The following is a 19,012-nucleotide window of genomic DNA, read 5'->3' as shown; positions in this document are numbered from 1 at the left end:
CCAGCACCTGTACTGGTATGACTTGGAGAAGGAGGATGTGGGGGGTGGGGGAACAGCAAGCTGCAGAATCAGATCAAGGCCACCAGCTTTTACAGAACTGCAAATAAGTGATGCTTATGAGAAACTGAACACTTGCTCAGCTGAAAGCAGAAGCTCTTCCAGCAATTTTCTGGTGGTTTAATCTGTTTAGATTTTGTTAATTTAGGTTAGAGTATGAAAGATAGTTTCCTGTACAAGCATTTACCCATTGTTTGCAAGAGGAAGAGCTTAACGCTAATCTGTTCATTTAGGTGGTGTATGTGTCTGACTTCTTCAAAGTGAGAGGATGCACGTTTCAACCAAAGGAAGATTCCCATACAACCCTGCATGAGACGCCAACAAATGGAAATCACTTTGGCAGCAATCATCAACCATGAAGAATGATCACTTCACCTGTCTTGGTCTCTGAAAGGAAAACAAATTCATCAGTCAACTATGTAATATAAGTAAATGCCTTTAAGGGACTGCTGCTGCTCTTGGATGCTCACTTTTCCTGTATATAGTAACACTTACTACAGTTATGTATATCTAAAATTTAAATTGCTGTTGGTTCAAGCTCTTGCTTAGAAAAAAACAAACAAAAGGTATTCAAACTGTAAATTTTTATTAAAAATGTGGTAACACTTCTACGACATACACTGCTGTTTGTACATGCCTTGTTGAAATTATTGTGGTTTAAATACACACAATTAAACCAATGTCTTGACTGAAGCTGTGAAGTGGGAGTTGATTTTGTATCGTCCTCAGAATACACCTTCTGTTACAGGTAAAGGCTTGCAGCAAAAACGATATCTCTCTTGATTTTTGTAATACCTGTAAAACAAAAAAGAGAAAAAAATTAGTATCTACAATTCTATTTTGTTACAAGTACGCCTGTAATAAGTTGTAAGCCTTAAATGAAAGTCATTGTACTTAAATTTCCAGTCACGCATTTGCTACATACACAGAAACAACACTACTTAACTACTTATCTAGGTAAAAGCTTTCTAACACCTGTTACCTTATACAGAGAGCAAGACTTCCTTACCATGAAGTCAATTAGTCAAAAAAAATGCAACCCCAAGGCTTGCCTTTCTTGTGCTTTATAGAATAACTTACATTGCGGGATTTAAATACCTACCCTCTGCAAACTTGTTTTCCAGCTCTGTGTTTCCAATAGCTTTTGCAGCCTGGCACATCTGCCGCAGCAGTTCCTCCAGCCTTCTCATACAACGAATGATGCTCCCTGTGTGAAAAGAGTTACAGACTGACTACTTTGCACCTCACTGAAGGATTCAGCTCCTTGAGCCCCCCTCCCCTCCTCCTTCAGCCCCCCCTTGACACAAAGCAATACACCTTTCTCCAGCCCTGTTCAGAACTCACCTGGACAAATGTGCAAGAAGAGCCATGTGGCTTAAGCCATGCGTAGTCCTCGCTCACTTTGTTTTGTACCCTTTCCCATCAGGCAGCTGCTTGAAGTTACTGTTTGTCCTGTCCTGATTTTGTTTTGTTTTAATGCTTGTGCAGCCTCTAACTCTTGGTTTGGTAATTTGCAGTAGATTTTTCTTGCAAGTATTTGTCAAGACCTCCCTCACACATGCTACTTGCACAGGTCTGCTGTTTAAGGACCACCACGTTAGTCATCCTGAACTAGGTTCCCACTTATTTTTTTAAATTAGTCTGAGTTGTTTTGATGTTAGAGACAGTAAACTGTCTGCCTTAGGCAGCTGTGCTCGCCAGATGCGTGGACCACTACCATGAATACCTGTTGTCTACACTTGCTTCCCCAAAACCGTCAATCTGGACCTGATTAACAGGGCACTTGGCTCAGTTCAGCCAGTCTTCTCTCCCACTCTCATGCAGTGATCTCCATTTCTTCCCAACACGTTTCTATTTAATGACAGCTCGTTTTCATTAACCCATGAACTCCAGGTTCCCGTGCAGAAAGTTCTGCTACGGCCCCTTAGCCTGGGTGGCAGCACAAAGCACAGGTCTCTCGCCCATGAAGAACACAGACATCCAGAAAAACATTTTTTATTGGGTTCGGGAGCTCCTGAAAAGCCAAGTTAAAAAAGCAGAAGTGGTGGGTGGCTTCCAGTGAGCTCTAATTGCCCGGTCCATTTTCTGCCTCCTTACTGAAATCAGCGCACAGCAGTGAAGCCGGGGCTCCCTGTGCTCAGCAACTCATCCCTGCTCATTTCACATTGCCCGGAAGGCAAAGAGGAGAAGAGCACTGTAATCCTATACAACAGGGGAACAAGCCCTGTGGAAATTAAGTCAGGAAACACTGATACTTTATATAAGGATTTTTATCAAAATAAAGACCTGCATTTGTTTTTATTTTTGTTTCTTAATTCACTGTGACAACTTGGGTAACCTGTGCCAACTCTTGTGATTCAGTAATACCACACTGCATTTAGGGAAGTGACAAGGGATGTCCGAATACTTCCCATCCTTCTGGACAATGCAGAGACAAATCAGTCCATTACAGGGTGGAGGGAAGACTCACGCATCAATTCCTGCCACAAGAACTGACCTCAAAATGTACCCTTAGGATTTAATTTTGAAGGAGCCTGCACTGTTCTAATCAGGCATGCCAAAAGACTAGGACAAAGTGGACTGACTAGCCTTAACCAAAACAGGATAAATAGGAAATGTCACTGCCCTGCATATTCTAAACAGTCAAGAGCAGACATACAAAAACACAAGGCAGCTACTGCTGTTCTTGTGTTCCCCTCGCTCAAGATGCATTGGCAGCAGATGTAAGGCTCAGACATTAATTTCCACGAGGCACTTGCAGAATGCAGCATCAGAAGACTGCCAGGATTCCTGCTGGTCTCAGGCAGCCAGGTTTAGGAGGTTCCTGGGTCTAGGAAGTGGATTTCTAAACACACGAATGCAGTTGTGTTAAGGCCTCCCCGGTGTAACCATGTACACAGCATCGGAGAGAAGCAAGGCAATGGTGACAGGAGTAACTTCACAAGGGATTTCCAGCATCGGTCACTACACACAGAATTGTAAGAGTGGGGAACCAATCCTACCCTTCACAACTTTCAACATACTTGATAGAAGAAGAAATTAGGTTTTTGTTCTGGTGGGACCTTCACTTGAACGGTCTGTGTTTTAAGGAAGCACCTGGGCTTTAAGTCACTCTACTTTTAACATAATGGGAAATCCTGAGTACCCCTCCTGAAGGGACAGTTTCTAGTTCTCCGATTTTAGGAACAAAATTAGCCCAGGTGACAGCTTACATCCAGGCTTTTCAAATACCTGCTCTGCACTGCTGCTATGACCCATCCAAAACAGAATCGGTTGCCACCTCTCACTTCTGTCAGTGTTATGACAACAGGAGGAACTTTCAACTTAATAAGCAAATAAATACTTTGAACGTAATGAGAAGTGTAAGAGCTGTACTTCTTTCTTAATGGCAAGCACTTGGAGTGTGGTATTTTTGCTCTAACTAGCAAAGGTAACCTTTACCATTTGTTGCAATGGTGAGAATTTCTGAGTTTTATGGACAATTAAAAAAAGATTTAAGATACCTTAAGTCTTCTGCAGGTTCTAATTTACCAGCAGTGCAACTATAAATTTTAATATATAGTAAACAAATTTCCCACTTGGTTTTAGCCATGCAGACACTTCAATATATCAGAATTAAGAAAGTCTGTGATCTATTATAAGGCTACTTGGAACTCAGACATTTTTGTGTATCTGTCATCCCCCCAAAGAAGAACTGATTAACATACCTTCAAAGACATCAGTCATCTTGCAGATGTGAGCAAAGCTAGCTCCATTTGCCCACGTATACACAACATCCATGAGGTTGGGTTTGAAAGAATTTAAGTAATTTTCTTCATCAATTTCCAGTTTTGCTTCTGCTGATACCTTGGCAATTCTTTTTGCACACTCCTTTAAAATAAAATATTTAAAATTTACGATAAGCTTCAACACATTAAGCGTTTAACCAACAGAAATGTTTGCACAGTATTAGATACTGTACACAAGACAAAGTTTCCTTTCTAGTGTGAAATTATTCCAAAAAATAAACCACTGATCACATCACTATTTAGATGTGCCTGCACTAACAGCTACAGTGCTGTAAGCAAGTTTATACAGTTTTTAAAGGCACGTTCTAAATTAGAATTAAGATTTGTTGTGAACAAGACAACTTATTATTACACACAGCAAAACCACATGCAATCAGTGGCAGCCAAGTCCAAAACCAAGTCCTCATCATGCGCTTTTTGTACAATGAACTTCAAACACGTTAGCATTAACCTTGAGCTGAGGCAGATTTCTAATAGGCAGATTACCTGCATTTGCCGAAGTGGTCCTGCCAACTGCTCTGTCAATTTTGGCATTTCACTGGACTGAAAAAGAAGATATTTAATTAAATAACATCACACACTCCCATACATTTGTCCTAAATCAAATCAGGTGCAAAAACAAAAGTTACAATCTATGCTAATGCCATCTTAAATTATTCCTGTGACTTCTCAAGCCTATTATCAAACACTCTTAAATCTACTGAATCCCTTAAGTGCTTGTTTCTCAAATTATACCAGGAAACAAATCATTCATGAACATATCAGTGAGAAGAAAAAAAGTACTTGCTTTCTGAACACTGCAAGAATTCCCCCTATTTGCTGTTCAATAGCTTTGAATTGCCAAAATGCTCAGCATTTACTACTTTATCTGTGTTGCTAGCTTTTTGTTCAGAATATAAAAAGCAACTTATTTTAATAACTTAAACATGAATGATTATGTAAGAAAATGCAACTATTCAAGTACAGCAACGTTTTAATGTTCTACCTATTTAGACTTGAGTACTACTGCTGTGTGAACCACAGTATTTTGTTCTGATACTTAAACTTTCTGTTGCTTATGAACAATGGCTTACCTTAGCATCCCTTCTGCTAACAAGATTTATTTGTTAGCATTACTACTTTTCATCTTTGAAATCAACCTGAGTGATACAACTTGCTAGCCATCTGCATGGAAATTCTATACAGAAGTTTATTTCTACTGAATTTTCCTGATGCCAGTAAATTTCTATATAGCTTGCAGGTGGGAAAACTAAGGCATCAGATGTTAAATGTCCATCTAATCAATTCCATCTAATATTGCCATTTCCTTCAATAGATCAAGGGCAATATCCAAATAACAGCACAGGCATGTCTCAATTAGAAATACCCTCACACCAGAGCAGAAGGAGCAGATACCACTTAATTATTTTCTTGACATTATCCAATCTGTTAAAAGACAAGGGTGGGTTGTTGGGTGTATGTGTGTGTGTAGGCAGGCACACAAGCACATGTTGTATGCTGAGAATCTACTGTTAATATTGCTTCAGTGCTTGAAGGAGAAACAGCTGCAGATTTGTTACAAAGACTGCTGCTTTCTTACACAACCGTTAGCACATCACTTGTCAAGGAAAGAGATTTTGGCCCTAAGGTTGCAATGCTTTTATTTATGTCAGAAGCCCCTTGGAAATGATAAAATATGCAATGGCTTGTACCACTGTGATCAATTGCTGGAACTGACTTAAAAGTACTACTGTCGGTAGACAGCAATGTCTAGAATTCACAAACTCAAGAAGTAACTCACGTTCTCTTGAAACACAAAACAGCTTAGCAGTGCAGTTGCCTGTTCTGCGGATAAGTCATTGAAGAGACCATTGAACATCATTTCGGTCAGGAGAAGTTCATCAGCACTAAAATAAAGAGAAGGAAGCTTAGAGGAAAGACCTAACAAATTGTAATTTTTAAATCAAGTACTATTGACTGTTTTGTGAAGCAACTGACTACAGGTAAAAATCAACAGCTTCTCAATTTTACTTAATGGAACACCAAATATAGATATATTAGCTTTTTCAGAGTGATGTCAATGAATCTAGACTACAAATAATCTCTCTTAATACTTCATAAAAGTTAATACTAACAGTTGCTTTAGACAGCTTTTATCAGATAGGACATCAAGAAATTGAAAAGAACAGAGGAGATAATTAGGCAGTTTATGAAAAGGACTAAAATTGGTAATGCTGCTGATCAAAGAGATTCAACTGGATATTTCCAAGATATGTAAGAGGAACAAATTTGTTCCAATTTCCTTGTAGAATAAAAGACTTCTTCATAAATTCTAAAAAGGAAATGCATGATGCTGATACAAAATCCAAACCTACTATTTGGATAATGCATTGAATTGTTGATACAACTGCACCTTTATTTTTGGAGTTTCAGACAACGCACGGGATGGGGAAAAACATATTTTGTTTTTTTGCTTTCTTTTTTAAATGAATAAATACATAACTCATTAGCAAACAGTCCTTGAAGGTGAGGAACTTGATAAAATCCTGATGCACCTCACCCATTTGCTACCAAATTTTGCAGGGAAAAGTTTGCCAGATATATAGGTAGCACCTCTCTAGACTATCTATAAGACAAGCAGTAGAGTAGTCATTGTAACTTATAAAAATACACAATTCTCTCGATATCTGAGTTACGTCCTGAAGTACTGAGTCCAATTCATGAGTTTCCATGGAACCTTTATTATATGTTTCAATACATATATATACCTGCTAAATGCATTACAGCGAAATGCATCACTTCCATGGATTTGTTCCAACAGCCCTATGGAACCAATTAAGCTGTATTTAAACCTGTCAGTGACTTGGTAATTACTGACAATCACTGTTACACCCATATTTGTGAGTGACTCTGTTAACAGTACCAGCAAGTGGGACCATAGAAACTGAGATGATTCTCTCACGTAACATGTAACACTAAACAACACATACTACTGCCTGAATTCTGTAAGAAAATAGCCATTTTTCTGGCACTTTAACATCCACGTTTTAATATTTATTGTATTTTGTCCTTTAGGTGTCATCTTTATTGCTTTAATCAGTACATTCCTTTTGTGACACAGATTGGGTAGTCTAATAAGAATCTTTCTTCTAATGGTCTAATAACATTAAAACATAAACATGAAACAGTAATTCCAGCAAGGACAGCAGAGTGTGTACGCATGACAATAAGCACCTTGCACAGCAACCATTTACCTGCTGATTTCACAAGCAACCCGTCCTTTCATCTCAATAACATCTGAAGATGTGGCAAACCCCAGCCTTCTCAAAACACGCTTGCGGCATTTGAGTTCATCCATTTGTAGGACAGTTCTGGCTTTTTTCAGCTCTCGCTTTGCTGCTTTGATATCCATAGCAATCTAGAGGTGGGTCAGAAGGAGAGAACATAAATGTTGCTTGATTAACAGATTCAACTGTTTAAAGACATTGTTTAATATACAGTAAAGCCTCAGAACTACAGTAGATGGACATATACGGACTTTGTAACTCTGTTGAGAATAAGGTTTAAAATGAAGTTAAAACACAAAACAAAATAACAACAAAAAAATCCACAACTGTATCCATTCATCCATCGGCAATTTGGTAAGCTTGGGAAGTTAAGATACTTACCCAGGAGGGGAATGAAAAAAAAATGAAAAAAAGTGACAGAAAAAAATCTTTGGTTGAAACTTTGGTCTCAATGACTGTCTGAAACAAGTACTACATCTTACTCATGAACTACTCCATCAGATATAAACCAAATACATTATTTCCTGCAATTACAGCTTCTCCAGTGTCTTATAGTTCATCAAGTCATTGTCAACATCCTGACAGCAGTGTGTACTGCCCAGATACCCTCACGGAAGGCTGCTTGGTCCATCGAGTCTTGCCACAAACAACTCTGTGCTGCCCATAACATAACTAACGTCACTTCTGTAGAAAGACTCCCAGAGAACTTGCCTTCTGGAGCAGCACAGAAAAAAGGAGCTGTTTTAGTGTGTAACTGGTTTCACTCCAGTAGGGTACAACTCTATAAAAGTATGCTTCCAGGCTGGGAGTGAGGAAGGAGCTGCACAGTGGTTTGTTTATATAGTACTCTCCCCAAGCTAGCAGGCCCTGTCACCTCAACAAAGCTCTGCACAGGCAAATTAAAAATGATCAGTTTCAATTATCTGTGAGCATTTTATCTACACCACGTTCGTGCCATGCCTATGGAGTGAAAAGGACTCTAGTAGCACTTCCGTAACTTTCTAGTCCCTGATGACTTATTCTGAAGAACCTTTTCAGGTGAACTTCCCAGCTTTATCAACGAAGGGCATATCACAGATTTGGACAGTTTGTTGTTAAGATTCATTAATTTTTACTTGATTTAAAAAGGAACAAAATTGTGCTTTGCAAAAATAAAAGAAAAACAAGAAAGGGAACTACTACTGCCTCTCTCTTCAGCAAGATACAGCTATAGCTACAGCTTCTTGTTTTGTATTTGTACCTGTGCTTTTCTTTCACAAAGTTTGTATACAGTTTCCAAATTGGGATCGTTGTGAAGAGGATGTGAATACATCCTATGCTCAAATGCCTCTACTTTCTGGATGACTTTTTTGAGTCCTTGATCTTTGATACCCATGTCATCAATAGGGTCTAGTAATGGTACTCCATCAGGAAATCTCTTCTGTACTTCCTAAAACAGGAAAAAAGTTTATTTTTAGTAAGACTGTAATGCTAAAATAAAATACGCTTTTAAAAATCAACTTTTACAGTTATATGAACATGAAAGGCAGAGGTGAGAGTCTGGTACGTGATACTCCAGCAGTTTTCAAAATTAATTTAAAATGACTGTTTACAAGGAGAAACAGCTGACATACATCCATGGTTTCCAACCCCTTCTAAAACCTTTAATGACTCAAACTTTAGACAAATTTGTTTAGAAATAGTTGTCACGTATTCAAGTGTACCACACTAATCAAATCAGACAGCTTTAACAGTCCAATGGAACTTACTTGTATAGATTTTAAGACACTTTGCCTGTTGTCAATAGGCCTCAAGTCTTTTGGTATATAAAGTCGGACACTGCTGATAGCTGAGAGAAGATGTACCAAAACTGGAACAACCTGTCAAAAAGAATGCAGTATCCAACCAGTAAATTATTACTGCTCCATTGCAAAAATTCGCAAAGGAAAAGGGAAACAGAGTAAACAAGGACACAGCAGCGGATAAAGGAGCATGGGGAAGCAGAAAAATGTGAGTAACGAGGTAAAGTTAATACAGAATAAAAGTCAGTTTGGCCAAATATGAAAACTCAGTATTCATTCAGTTAAGTCTGGAGAAAGGCTGTCAGTGGAAAAAAACATTTAATTTTTTCTACTGCTTGTAGTCCAATGCAATAAGTAGGTATAACTAGTGAAAATGTACTCTCACTCAGTATTTATATCAACTAAGACTGGATTTGAACTTACTCCTTAACTGTATTCCACTGAAATACACAATGAAGCACTGAACTGTCCTGCAATGAAACACTTGAGGAGACTCCATGGGTATATTTAGCTTTTACAAGATGATGATTTCTAATCACTTTTGACAATTCTTTCCTTGCCTCTTTTCGACTCGAACGTATCACTCTTACAATCCAAACCAGAAAATTATTGTCATAAACATAACTGGGAATATTAACAATTGAGGATGATTAACAATAATCAAATATATACTCAGTATATATTTGAGTATACTCAGTACTGTATTTCAAGCTTAAAACAGAATTTGTGGAAAAAGCATCTGAAAAAACTGAATTATTGAATAACTGTGTCTGATCTGACAATGATAATGATAGGGTTTCAAACTGAAAACTTTAAATAATACAATCTTTTTAACTAAAAATTTCCATTTTATTTTTGACTGAAATAGACTCACAAAGCTAATGGGCCTGAATAAGGGAAAAAAGAGAAAGAAAAGAAACCAAAAAATATTTCTTCTTCTGTTCCAAGGGATGGAAAGGTATCTTAAAAAACTGTCTGTCAAATATCACTGCTAAAATTGACTCTTCAAGGATTACCAGAATTCCAACTAAATTCTCAAATTTAATATAGAAAAGGTACACTGCCCACAAAACCCTGCACAGGTATCTGACAGAAAACAGCTTATAAATGTTTACTATCTGCAGATAAAACACAGGTCATTTTTATAACTATATTCACACAGCAGTTATCATCACCTTCCAGTTTCAAGTATTTGATGTGACAGAAGCTAAGTTTCAAAGCATTTCTGATATGGTATCAAATGTGGCTAAGGTAACTTCTTCAATATGAATAATGGCTCACTCTTCAGTGAAGTCAGCAAGCATTTAGGAGCTGTACACCTAACTCTGCATTCTTTTCTCTTGATGCATCTATCCCTCTTTTACCACAGTTTGCAAATGCTTTGGAAATAAAATCTTTTAGAGTAATTTATAATAAGATATTGAGAATAAACATTAATAGCAAACCTGCATCTCTCCTTTCTCATCGGGTTTGGCTGGCTTTGCAGCCTCAGTAGCAGAATTTTTCAAACTCTCCTTGCTGCAGTGCAGTAGCACTTCAACTACATATAATGGGTCCAATTCACCTGAGTTAGGCTGTTGAGGAAAAAGAAGAACAATTATTTTAAGATATCAATGAGAACAGAAGAAAAAAGCATGATTTTATTCACTATTAAAGGCATAACATGAGGTACTGGTCTTTGCAGAGCATCAGTTCAAGGATGCAGTATATTATAAAATCTACTGAATATGTACAGATTATGTATGGATTAACAGATCCCTCACATAGAAAAATATACTTGAAAAAACATGACTTCTCTCCTGTCCCTCCATCCCAATGTAACCTAAACTGTAACTGCTGCTTTAGGTGCTTCTGCCTTTTTTTCTAGATGTTGGCTTACTAATAAAGAGCTACATAGTCTGTAACCATAACACAAAGTATTTGCATCATGCTCTCAGTACTGAACTTTGCTGTTTTTTAGGAAGGGAGGTCTGTTTCATCTACAGGTTTACAAATTCAAGTTTTTTTTTTTTTTTTCCCACAACAAGGATCACTTAAAGATATTTCAAACAGCAGATTTTATCTGCAGGAGCCAGGAAGTTGCATCTTGCCAAGTCTTTATACACCCCGAACTGTACACGTACCACCCGACATCTATTTAAAGAATATAAACATGCAGATATGGTGGCAAAAGAGTATAGTTTGTAAAGTTGTAGCCTTAGTTATACACTGCATTGAAGAAAAAAATGCATGTTATTTATTTGACTAAATTGACATGGAATGAAGTAGTTCCAATAAACTCCTACTATCAGAAAATATTTTTATGATTTCCAGTAGAAACGAATTACAGACGTGGAACTGAGGACAGGCATCATCTTTTAAACAATTACACAAAAGCTCTTCCCCTTCCAAATACAGGTTGGGGAGGAAGAGATGAAAAATCTTCATGAAATCCTGTGTTCACTAAGTTCAGTTTTCCTGCGGACTATTTTTCATTCCAAATCTACAACACACGATTTTGCTTTCACTGCACGCAAAACAGGATGGAGCCATCCAACATTTAAAAGAGGTTTTCAGAAGTACTGCAAGAAACTGTCGTAGTAAGTTAAACAGAAAAATGGGGTTATCCTGTTCTACAAGCTAGGTCATTTCTTCAAAAAACACATTTACTTGCTGAGGAAGAAACTGTTCCTCTGAACTGTGCCCTACATTTGCAGAAGGCGCTCACTGCAGCCACGTACAAGATGCAGAGTCCACTGCTGCTCCCTGAATTGGTGCTTGAAAGCAATATCCACACAGATACCATCAGCATCCAGCCAACGCCACGGGAAGCACAATACTGACTTGAACGAAGAGACTGAACCAACACAAGCACATAATGTGCTACAGAACATACTCAAACTGGACATGTACAGAAAGTTATTGTCAGTAACTGTGCTGCAAACCTACTAATAAATGAGGAGTGTAAGTGTCACTCACGTTTACTGTCAATACTGCTCTCTGTAAGTTTAGCTACAGCAACAGATTTAATTATGCTGGTCAGACAATTTAATCTAGAACTCTTTTTTTTTTCTACACAAAGAAATTCAGAATAATGTGCCATTTGCAATTTTGTGGAATACTGCATCTTGAAATTATGCTAGAAAAGACATGTAAATATGATTAAACCTGAACTGACAAGTGCTTTTGCTTTCACATTGCAATGAAGAATTAATCAGTGAAATGATACACCGTGCCCCTTAATTTTTGCGTATTCCTCACTAGAAAAAAGACTACGTTAGAAAAATAGACAACTGAAGTACAGACTGAATTCAACATCATTTGTGAAAGCAAACCCAAAGAACTGTCACATCTTAAAAGTGGATGAAAGTTTAATGATACAGCATAATAGTGACATATTTCCAATAATCATTAAGTAAACTGAACTACTACATTAAACAGTAACAGGAAAATGCATCTATGTTCCAGGACGTATGAATGAATAGACTTATTAGAATAAGGAAATAACAGATTTTTTTAAGCAGTCATTGTTTTGCCTCTGCTCATAGAAACCATTTTTCCATACTGATTTTAAAGTTACACAGCTTTAAGTCAGTTCCATGATTTTCAACACCTATTGTCATTCTTTCCACAGAACTCAGAAGGAAAAATTCAATCCAGCTGCTAGTGTAGCGTGGCTTAACTAAAAAAGTACTGCTGGAGCCAGAGCCGTCACCTCCAGAACATACTGTAATTCCAAAGCTAATGTTCAAATCTAAAGGCCTTATACTACAGCGAGACAGGCTAGATAGGGAAGGCAAAATATGTATGTGGGTAACATGTGACAGGTAGAAACGCCTTCAGTGACACTGAAGTTGGCAATTTTACAAAAAAAAGGCTGGGGTGAGGGAGAAATCTGTTTTCTTTCTCATGTGGTTCTACGAAAAAAGCAGTCTGGAAGAAACATTTGAGCATCAGCAGTAACAGTCTAGATTTCCAACCCGAGGAAGAGAGAAATCTGCCTTTCCAAAGGTAAGATGGAAATACAAAACAGTATCTCTTTTAATAAGCTCTGTATGGACACATTTTTCTCATGTCCTCTTTGATGAACATATATTAGAGAAGCACCAAAAGGTGCCACACAATACAGGCACCACCAGAACTTGATGAAGACTACTTCTCATTTAGCTCTAATAATTAATGCCAAAGCTCTACTGCCAAAAATTACAGCAGACATGCTACCACAGAAAAATATACATTAAACTTAGTTTTTAGTTTAGCCAGTAGAGTAGCCTATTAAAACAATTTTGACATGGGGACCAGAACATGATCTCTGGGGTTATGCAGAGACCAACTATAAAAATGGATTTGGGGAAGGAAAAACAAATCTGGCTTAAATTGCATCACTGCATTCTGTAGTTACTTCCACATTTCTATTGTTTTGCTTTCTTTGAATTTTAACTTGCCAACCTTCAACTCCACAGCAGTAAGTCAGGGGACAAGCAATCTCCTGTCTCAGGCACTCTCTTAGGACTCAAGATACAATTCTTCAGTTTATCACAGGGCCAAATGTCAATCTCCCTGTGCTCTCAACCTTCACAGCTTCCATAGTTTTTCTGAGATTAAACAACATAGCACATCACAGGACAGCACTGCTGTGGATGTCTCAGAAACAAACCATTTTGAAACCTTGTAGTGTCAATTTTGAACTAATTATCCCAGATTCAAGCAAGCATCTCTTCAATAAATACACCAAAATTAAAAAATAAACACAGGACTTAGGGCTTGTCCTATCTTCCGTGTTTCATTTGACTCTGGGGAGGCCTGAGGTTTTTTTTTCTTTTTTTTTTTTCCCTAAATTTAGGGTGAAAGGGCAGATTTTTTGTCTTGCAAAACCACAAAGAAAAGAGGAAATTTAACTTTCTGAAAATAAGACAAAACTGGTAAGATACATATTTTTCTAACAGAGTGAATGCATATTTTACCTTAACATTTGATTTCTTAGAGAAGTTAACAACCACTCCCCATCCGAAGTCATCATCTTCGTTCTTCACCTGAAAGTATTAGAAATTGTTATATATAACTGACACACAATTACATCTCAACAAGCACATCTTTTTGTATTTCTGATATTTACAATAGCAGTCATGGGCTACTATTCACCTTGAAAACACTACTTATTTTTCTTTCACTGTTGAATGTTTAATAAAGATGTAATAAAAGTAAAAATAGTTGCTTAGTGGGACACATGTAACTGCTTAAGATGGTAAACTGGCAAAGACAAATTAAGCTGGCAAATGTCACAGGGAGACAGAGACTGGAAACAAAAAAAAACAAAACAAAATCCCCCAAAAAGAAAAATCAGTTTACCTTTACCAGTCTTCCTGGCTGTAGAAATGGCAAGCAATACTTCGGTTTGTGAATGTATTCTTCTATCTCTCTACCCAGTTTTGCAAGTTGCTGTCGGATTTTGTAGTATATGACCACGTTTTCTTCATTGGGGATTGCTATTTTGTTGTACTGTTCTTCCAGTTTATTCACCTCTGTAATATAAAGTAAAATCTCATGGACATGAATAACTACAGAATTAAAAGTCAAGGTTTCTCTTTCAGATTTACATAACCAGTATTTTGTGACCCATTTCAACACACATTTTCTGTGTACAATAATGCATTTTCTGGAAATCTAGAAATCTGTGCCTGTTAAATATTATAGTAAATTAAGCATTATATACTGGAAGTTAAAAAAAAATAAAAATAAAATAAACATTCAATTTATTAAAAAGCTTGGAAAAACATAGAAGTAATAGAATTGTAAAATATCCAAGTTGGAAGGGACCCACAAGAATCATCAAGGTTCAACTCCTGGATTCCCTAAGGACCACCCAGGAAAAATAAAAAAATAAAATTCAGACCACGTGTCTGAGAGCATTCTCCAAGCACTTCCTGAACTCTGGTAGGCCCGGTCCTGTGCCCACTGCCCTGGGGAGCCTGTCCCTGTGCCCAACCACCCTCAGGGTGAAGAACCTTTTCCTAACACCCAGCCTGACCCTCCCCTGTAAGTTGGGTCCTCCACTGCTCAGGAATCGCTGTTGTAGGGTTGCACAGAAGTCCCGTAAAGCCTTGCAAGGATCTGTGAGAGGGTATTCACTGTGTGCCAGCACTCTTCAACTTTCTCCTATGAAACAAATGTTGTGCAAAGACATCTTCTGACAACTTCCCTCAAGAGAATCAATGTAGTTTGTAACCTGTTTTAGGCTCTGATTTCACCAGTTTGAAACTTTGAAATTTTTTTCTTCAAATACGGTGTTTTCACACCCTATTTAGGCAAATCAGCTCTTATAAGCAACATGCTTCCTTCTCTCACACTGGTCGCACCACTGGTCACCATAAACAAAGGCCACATTATTAAGATCTCTGTCCTCTCTACCAACTCACCCTCTTGCAAGCTATTTGAATGCATATGGGTGACTCAGAAATCCCACTGCACTAGGGCTACTAAAGACACCACTCAGGAAAGTGTTCCCTATTTTTAGCTGCCAGCTTTTTAAGGAAAAAGCTAGCAATTCATACTCGTGGCATAATTTGCACATTGACCCAAACAGCCACTTCTCTACTTTGTATTCTAGATTTAAGCTGAAATGACTACAAAATTCTAATGCCCGATACAGTGCCTAAACTAAAAAAAAAATCCAAGAAAATAATTTTGAAAAGTTATTTTTTAGTTTCTTTATTTCAATTTTAGTGCTGGAATGCCAGAAAAAGAATGAAGATCTAGGCATGCCAATTGGAACAGGCAGGTCCTCAGGAAATACATAGTCTATTTGACTACTACTGTCTTAAATAACACACCTGCAAGCTGACAGAAACCCTGCTAAGAGAATCAGGACAAAAACGCAGCTCTGCTCATCTACCAACCCTACACATGTATGTACACGTGTGCACACTGTCTCTTGACATTCAGTTAACAATCGAACAGATGAACTGCTTGTTCATTGGTGGCAAAGGAAGTAGCTACCTCTTATATTCTTAAGATTCTTCTGGGTTAAATTTTCAGAGAGGCCTCATTCTCAAACATTGGCTGAGTTCTTTGGAAACTGCCTTTGGCTCATGAAAACACACTATTTAAAGATCATGGCTCAGATTTTTGAATGCAAACAGTGTCTCCGTCCTCTCTGAATTTTGCTTTGTATTTCAACTGAACTTTTTTTTTCCTTCTACTACTCCTGATGCCTTATGTTTTTTGTGTGATTGTAATGAGACAATAGAATTATACTTCTTTTAGCTGAGTCCTATATATCGTTAAACAATAAGACTTTTCTTCTCTGCACCTCATACAAGCTGCAAGAATTTTTAAATTATTCTCCCTCTTCCTGTCCTACAGAATAGCAGTGGGATAACCATTCTTGTCTATCTCTCAGGGGAAATCTCTTGTCATATACTGACAGTGCAGATGAACATAGATTCTAAGGAGAGGAAATTACTCTTCCTGAAATTGTAATAAAATAGCAAACAATGCATTGGCAATAATTCACAGGCAAAACAAGAACTACCCAGGTACACACCCCTTACAAGCACAAAGAAGCATTGATTACTTCACAGTCACTGTATCTTTTATACTGACTCTGGTGAGTGAGTATAACATGCAGTATAACATGCAATACTTACTTTCTACTACTCCCGGAATAGCTCTGTAATGTTGGAACTGATAGAATGATTTTTCTAACATATATTCAGGGTTAATTTCCTCCACTCGAAGCAAGTTCAATACCATGTTGTATGTGAGGTGGAATGCACTGTTTAGAGGATCAGCTGAACCCTGAAAAAGATCCAAGAACATTGTTCAGTTAAAAAAAATGTAATTTCAGCATACAAGAGCATATCAAGCAAGTTATGATGTAGTGTTTTATACAAGCAACTGCTTTGATGGGTAATATAACTTGTCTTGAATTTAGATTATTTCTCTCATAAAATCCTAAGCCACTTTCTTATGCCCTACATGTAACAGCATTTATGTCTCATTGTATCTATATTCATTCTACAGTGGTATACATGAAAACATATATACATGAACATCATACGATGGGTGAGCAATTGGCTAACGGGCAGGGCCCAAAGGGTTATGGTAAATGGGGCTGCGTCAGGCTGGCGGGCAGTCACCAGTGGGGTCCCTCAAGGCTCCATTTTAGGGCCGGTACTTTTCAATATTTTTATAAACGATCTGGATGTAGGAATAGAAGGCATTTTGAGCAAGTTTGCTGATGACACCAAACTTGGAGGAGTTGTGGACTCAAATGAGGGCGTAAAGGCCTTACAGAGGGATCTGGATAGGTTGGAGAGCTGGGCGATCACCAACCGCATGAAGTTCAATAAGAGCAAGTGCCGGGTCCTGCACCTGGGACGGGGAAACCCTGGCTGCACGTACAGACTGGGCGATGAGACGCTGGAGAGCAGCCTAGAAGAGAGGGATCTGGGGGTCGTGGTAGACAGCAAGTTGAATATGAGCCAGCAGTGTGCCCTGGCAGCCAGGAGGGCCAACCGTGTCCTGGGGTGCATCAAGCACGGCATCGCTAGTAGGTCAAGGGAGGTGATTGTCCCGCTCTACTCTGCGCTGGTGCGGCCTCACCTCGAGTACTGTGTGCAGTTCTGGGCACCACAGTATAAAAAGGACATGAAACTGTTGGAAAGTGTCCAGAGGAGGGCTACGAAGATGGTGAAAGGCCTGGAGGGGAAGACGTAGGAAGAACGGCTGAGGTCACTGGGCCTGTTCAGCCTGGAGAAGAGGAGGCTGAGGGGAGACCTCATCACAGTCTACAACTTCCTTGTAAGGGGGTGTCGAGAGGCAGGAGACCTTTTCTCCATTAACACCAGTGACAGGACCCGCGGGAACGGGGTTAAGCTGAGGCAGGGGAAATTTAGGCTAGACGTCAGGAGGGGGTTCTTCACAGAGAGGGTGGTTGCACACTGGAACAGGCTCCCCAGGGAAGTGGTCACTGCACCGAGCCTGTCTGAATTTAAGAAGAGATTGGACTGTGCACTTAGTCACATGGTCTGAACTTTTGGGTAGACCTGTGCGGTGTCAAGAGTTGGACTTGAAGATCCTTAAGGGTCCCTTCCAACTCAGGATATTCTATGGTTCTATGATTCTATGAAAAGTTCAAAAGAAACATTTAACATTTCTCATAATTCATTATTTTGTTCAATTACTTTAACCTTAAAATAATAGTTATTAACTATTAAATCCATTGTTTTAACAGACTGTAAAAACTTATTTCCATACCTTTTTTTCTCTCTAGGAGTAAGGCTTACTCATATCTTGGAAAGTTTGTTCAAGAATAAGTAGCCTGCAGCTTCTTTAACTTAACCAATGTCTCATTTTAAAATTAGTTTACAGGTTATGCCACAGAGGCTGTGGACTCTCCACTTGTGAAGACACACAAAAGCTGTCTGGATATGGTTCTGGACAACCTCCTCTAGGTGGCCCTGCCTCAGGACCAGGTGACCTCCAGAGGTCCCATCCAACCTCTGTTCAAGGATTCTATGAAGTTTGACTTCATCTATTTATTTAAAATAAGCTCCTGTTTACAGGTATTTTAAATAACATTAAATAACATAAATAGCATAAATCACATTTTTAACATTAAAAGATGCTGAGGAATTATTCTGCAGAGGTATCCCCTTGCTACTTCCTTTCCCCGTTCTTATCTTCTAAGAAAATTTACTTCCATCCTCTGTCAAAAAACAGGTACTGGACTTGACAGAAGTACCACAGCTTACTTATGTTCTTAACCAATAGGGATATTTAATTAAACCAATTAAATGTTTATAACAATAATAATAATAATAATAATAATAATAATAACAATAATAATAATAATGAAACCAACCAGCTATTCAAAGAACACACAGCAGAACCGAGGCAGAAGACTGCCACACTACAGCCTAAGCAGAAACAAACTCAAGCATCAGCACAGAAGTCCGTACTGATAAAATGAGTAAGAAGTCACTGTGACCAGATGACAGAGACCAAAAACTTCTCAAGTATGAAATCACCAACTGTGGTGTTTAATGCTTCGACTAAAGCAGCACAAAAAAAACAACAACCCCCACACCAAAAAAATAGAAAAACAAAACAAAACAAAAAAACAGCTGTTACAGAGAAC

At 38.2% G+C, this 19,012-nt stretch overlaps 2 protein-coding genes across 3 annotated transcripts in view; one reads left to right on the top strand and one right to left on the bottom strand.

The window, feature by feature from the left end:
- The window catches only part of PLPP1 (phospholipid phosphatase 1), a 59,125-nt gene extending 58,375 nt beyond the window's left edge, over positions 1-750 (top strand). For both annotated transcript variants that reach the window (XM_084305490.1, XM_084305489.1), the window contains exon 6: positions 291-750. In XM_084305490.1, the coding sequence (XP_084161616.1) occupies positions 291-416 (126 nt within the window). In that variant the 3' untranslated portion in view covers positions 417-750. The remainder of the gene's footprint in view (positions 1-290) is intronic.
- The window catches only part of MTREX (Mtr4 exosome RNA helicase), a 46,954-nt gene continuing 28,654 nt past the window's right edge, over positions 713-19,012 (bottom strand). The window contains exons 16-27 of the mRNA XM_084305487.1: positions 16,518-16,668; positions 14,221-14,393; positions 13,836-13,904; positions 10,338-10,466; positions 8,860-8,970; positions 8,352-8,540; positions 7,079-7,242; positions 5,626-5,731; positions 4,332-4,388; positions 3,765-3,927; positions 1,160-1,264; positions 713-852 (exon numbers count right to left, since the gene is read on the bottom strand). Coding sequence (XP_084161613.1) covers positions 800-852; positions 1,160-1,264; positions 3,765-3,927; positions 4,332-4,388; positions 5,626-5,731; positions 7,079-7,242; positions 8,352-8,540; positions 8,860-8,970; positions 10,338-10,466; positions 13,836-13,904; positions 14,221-14,393; positions 16,518-16,668 — 1,470 coding nt within the window. The 3' untranslated portion in view covers positions 713-799. The remainder of the gene's footprint in view (positions 853-1,159; positions 1,265-3,764; positions 3,928-4,331; positions 4,389-5,625; positions 5,732-7,078; positions 7,243-8,351; positions 8,541-8,859; positions 8,971-10,337; positions 10,467-13,835; positions 13,905-14,220; positions 14,394-16,517; positions 16,669-19,012) is intronic.

Source organism: Netta rufina (assembly GCF_964035555.1).
Source record: "Netta rufina genome assembly, chromosome: Z".
NCBI classification, from domain to species: Eukaryota; Metazoa; Chordata; class Aves; order Anseriformes; family Anatidae; genus Netta; species Netta rufina.
Note: the sequence above shows the minus strand (reverse complement) of the source record. Positions and strands in the feature narration are given on the sequence as shown.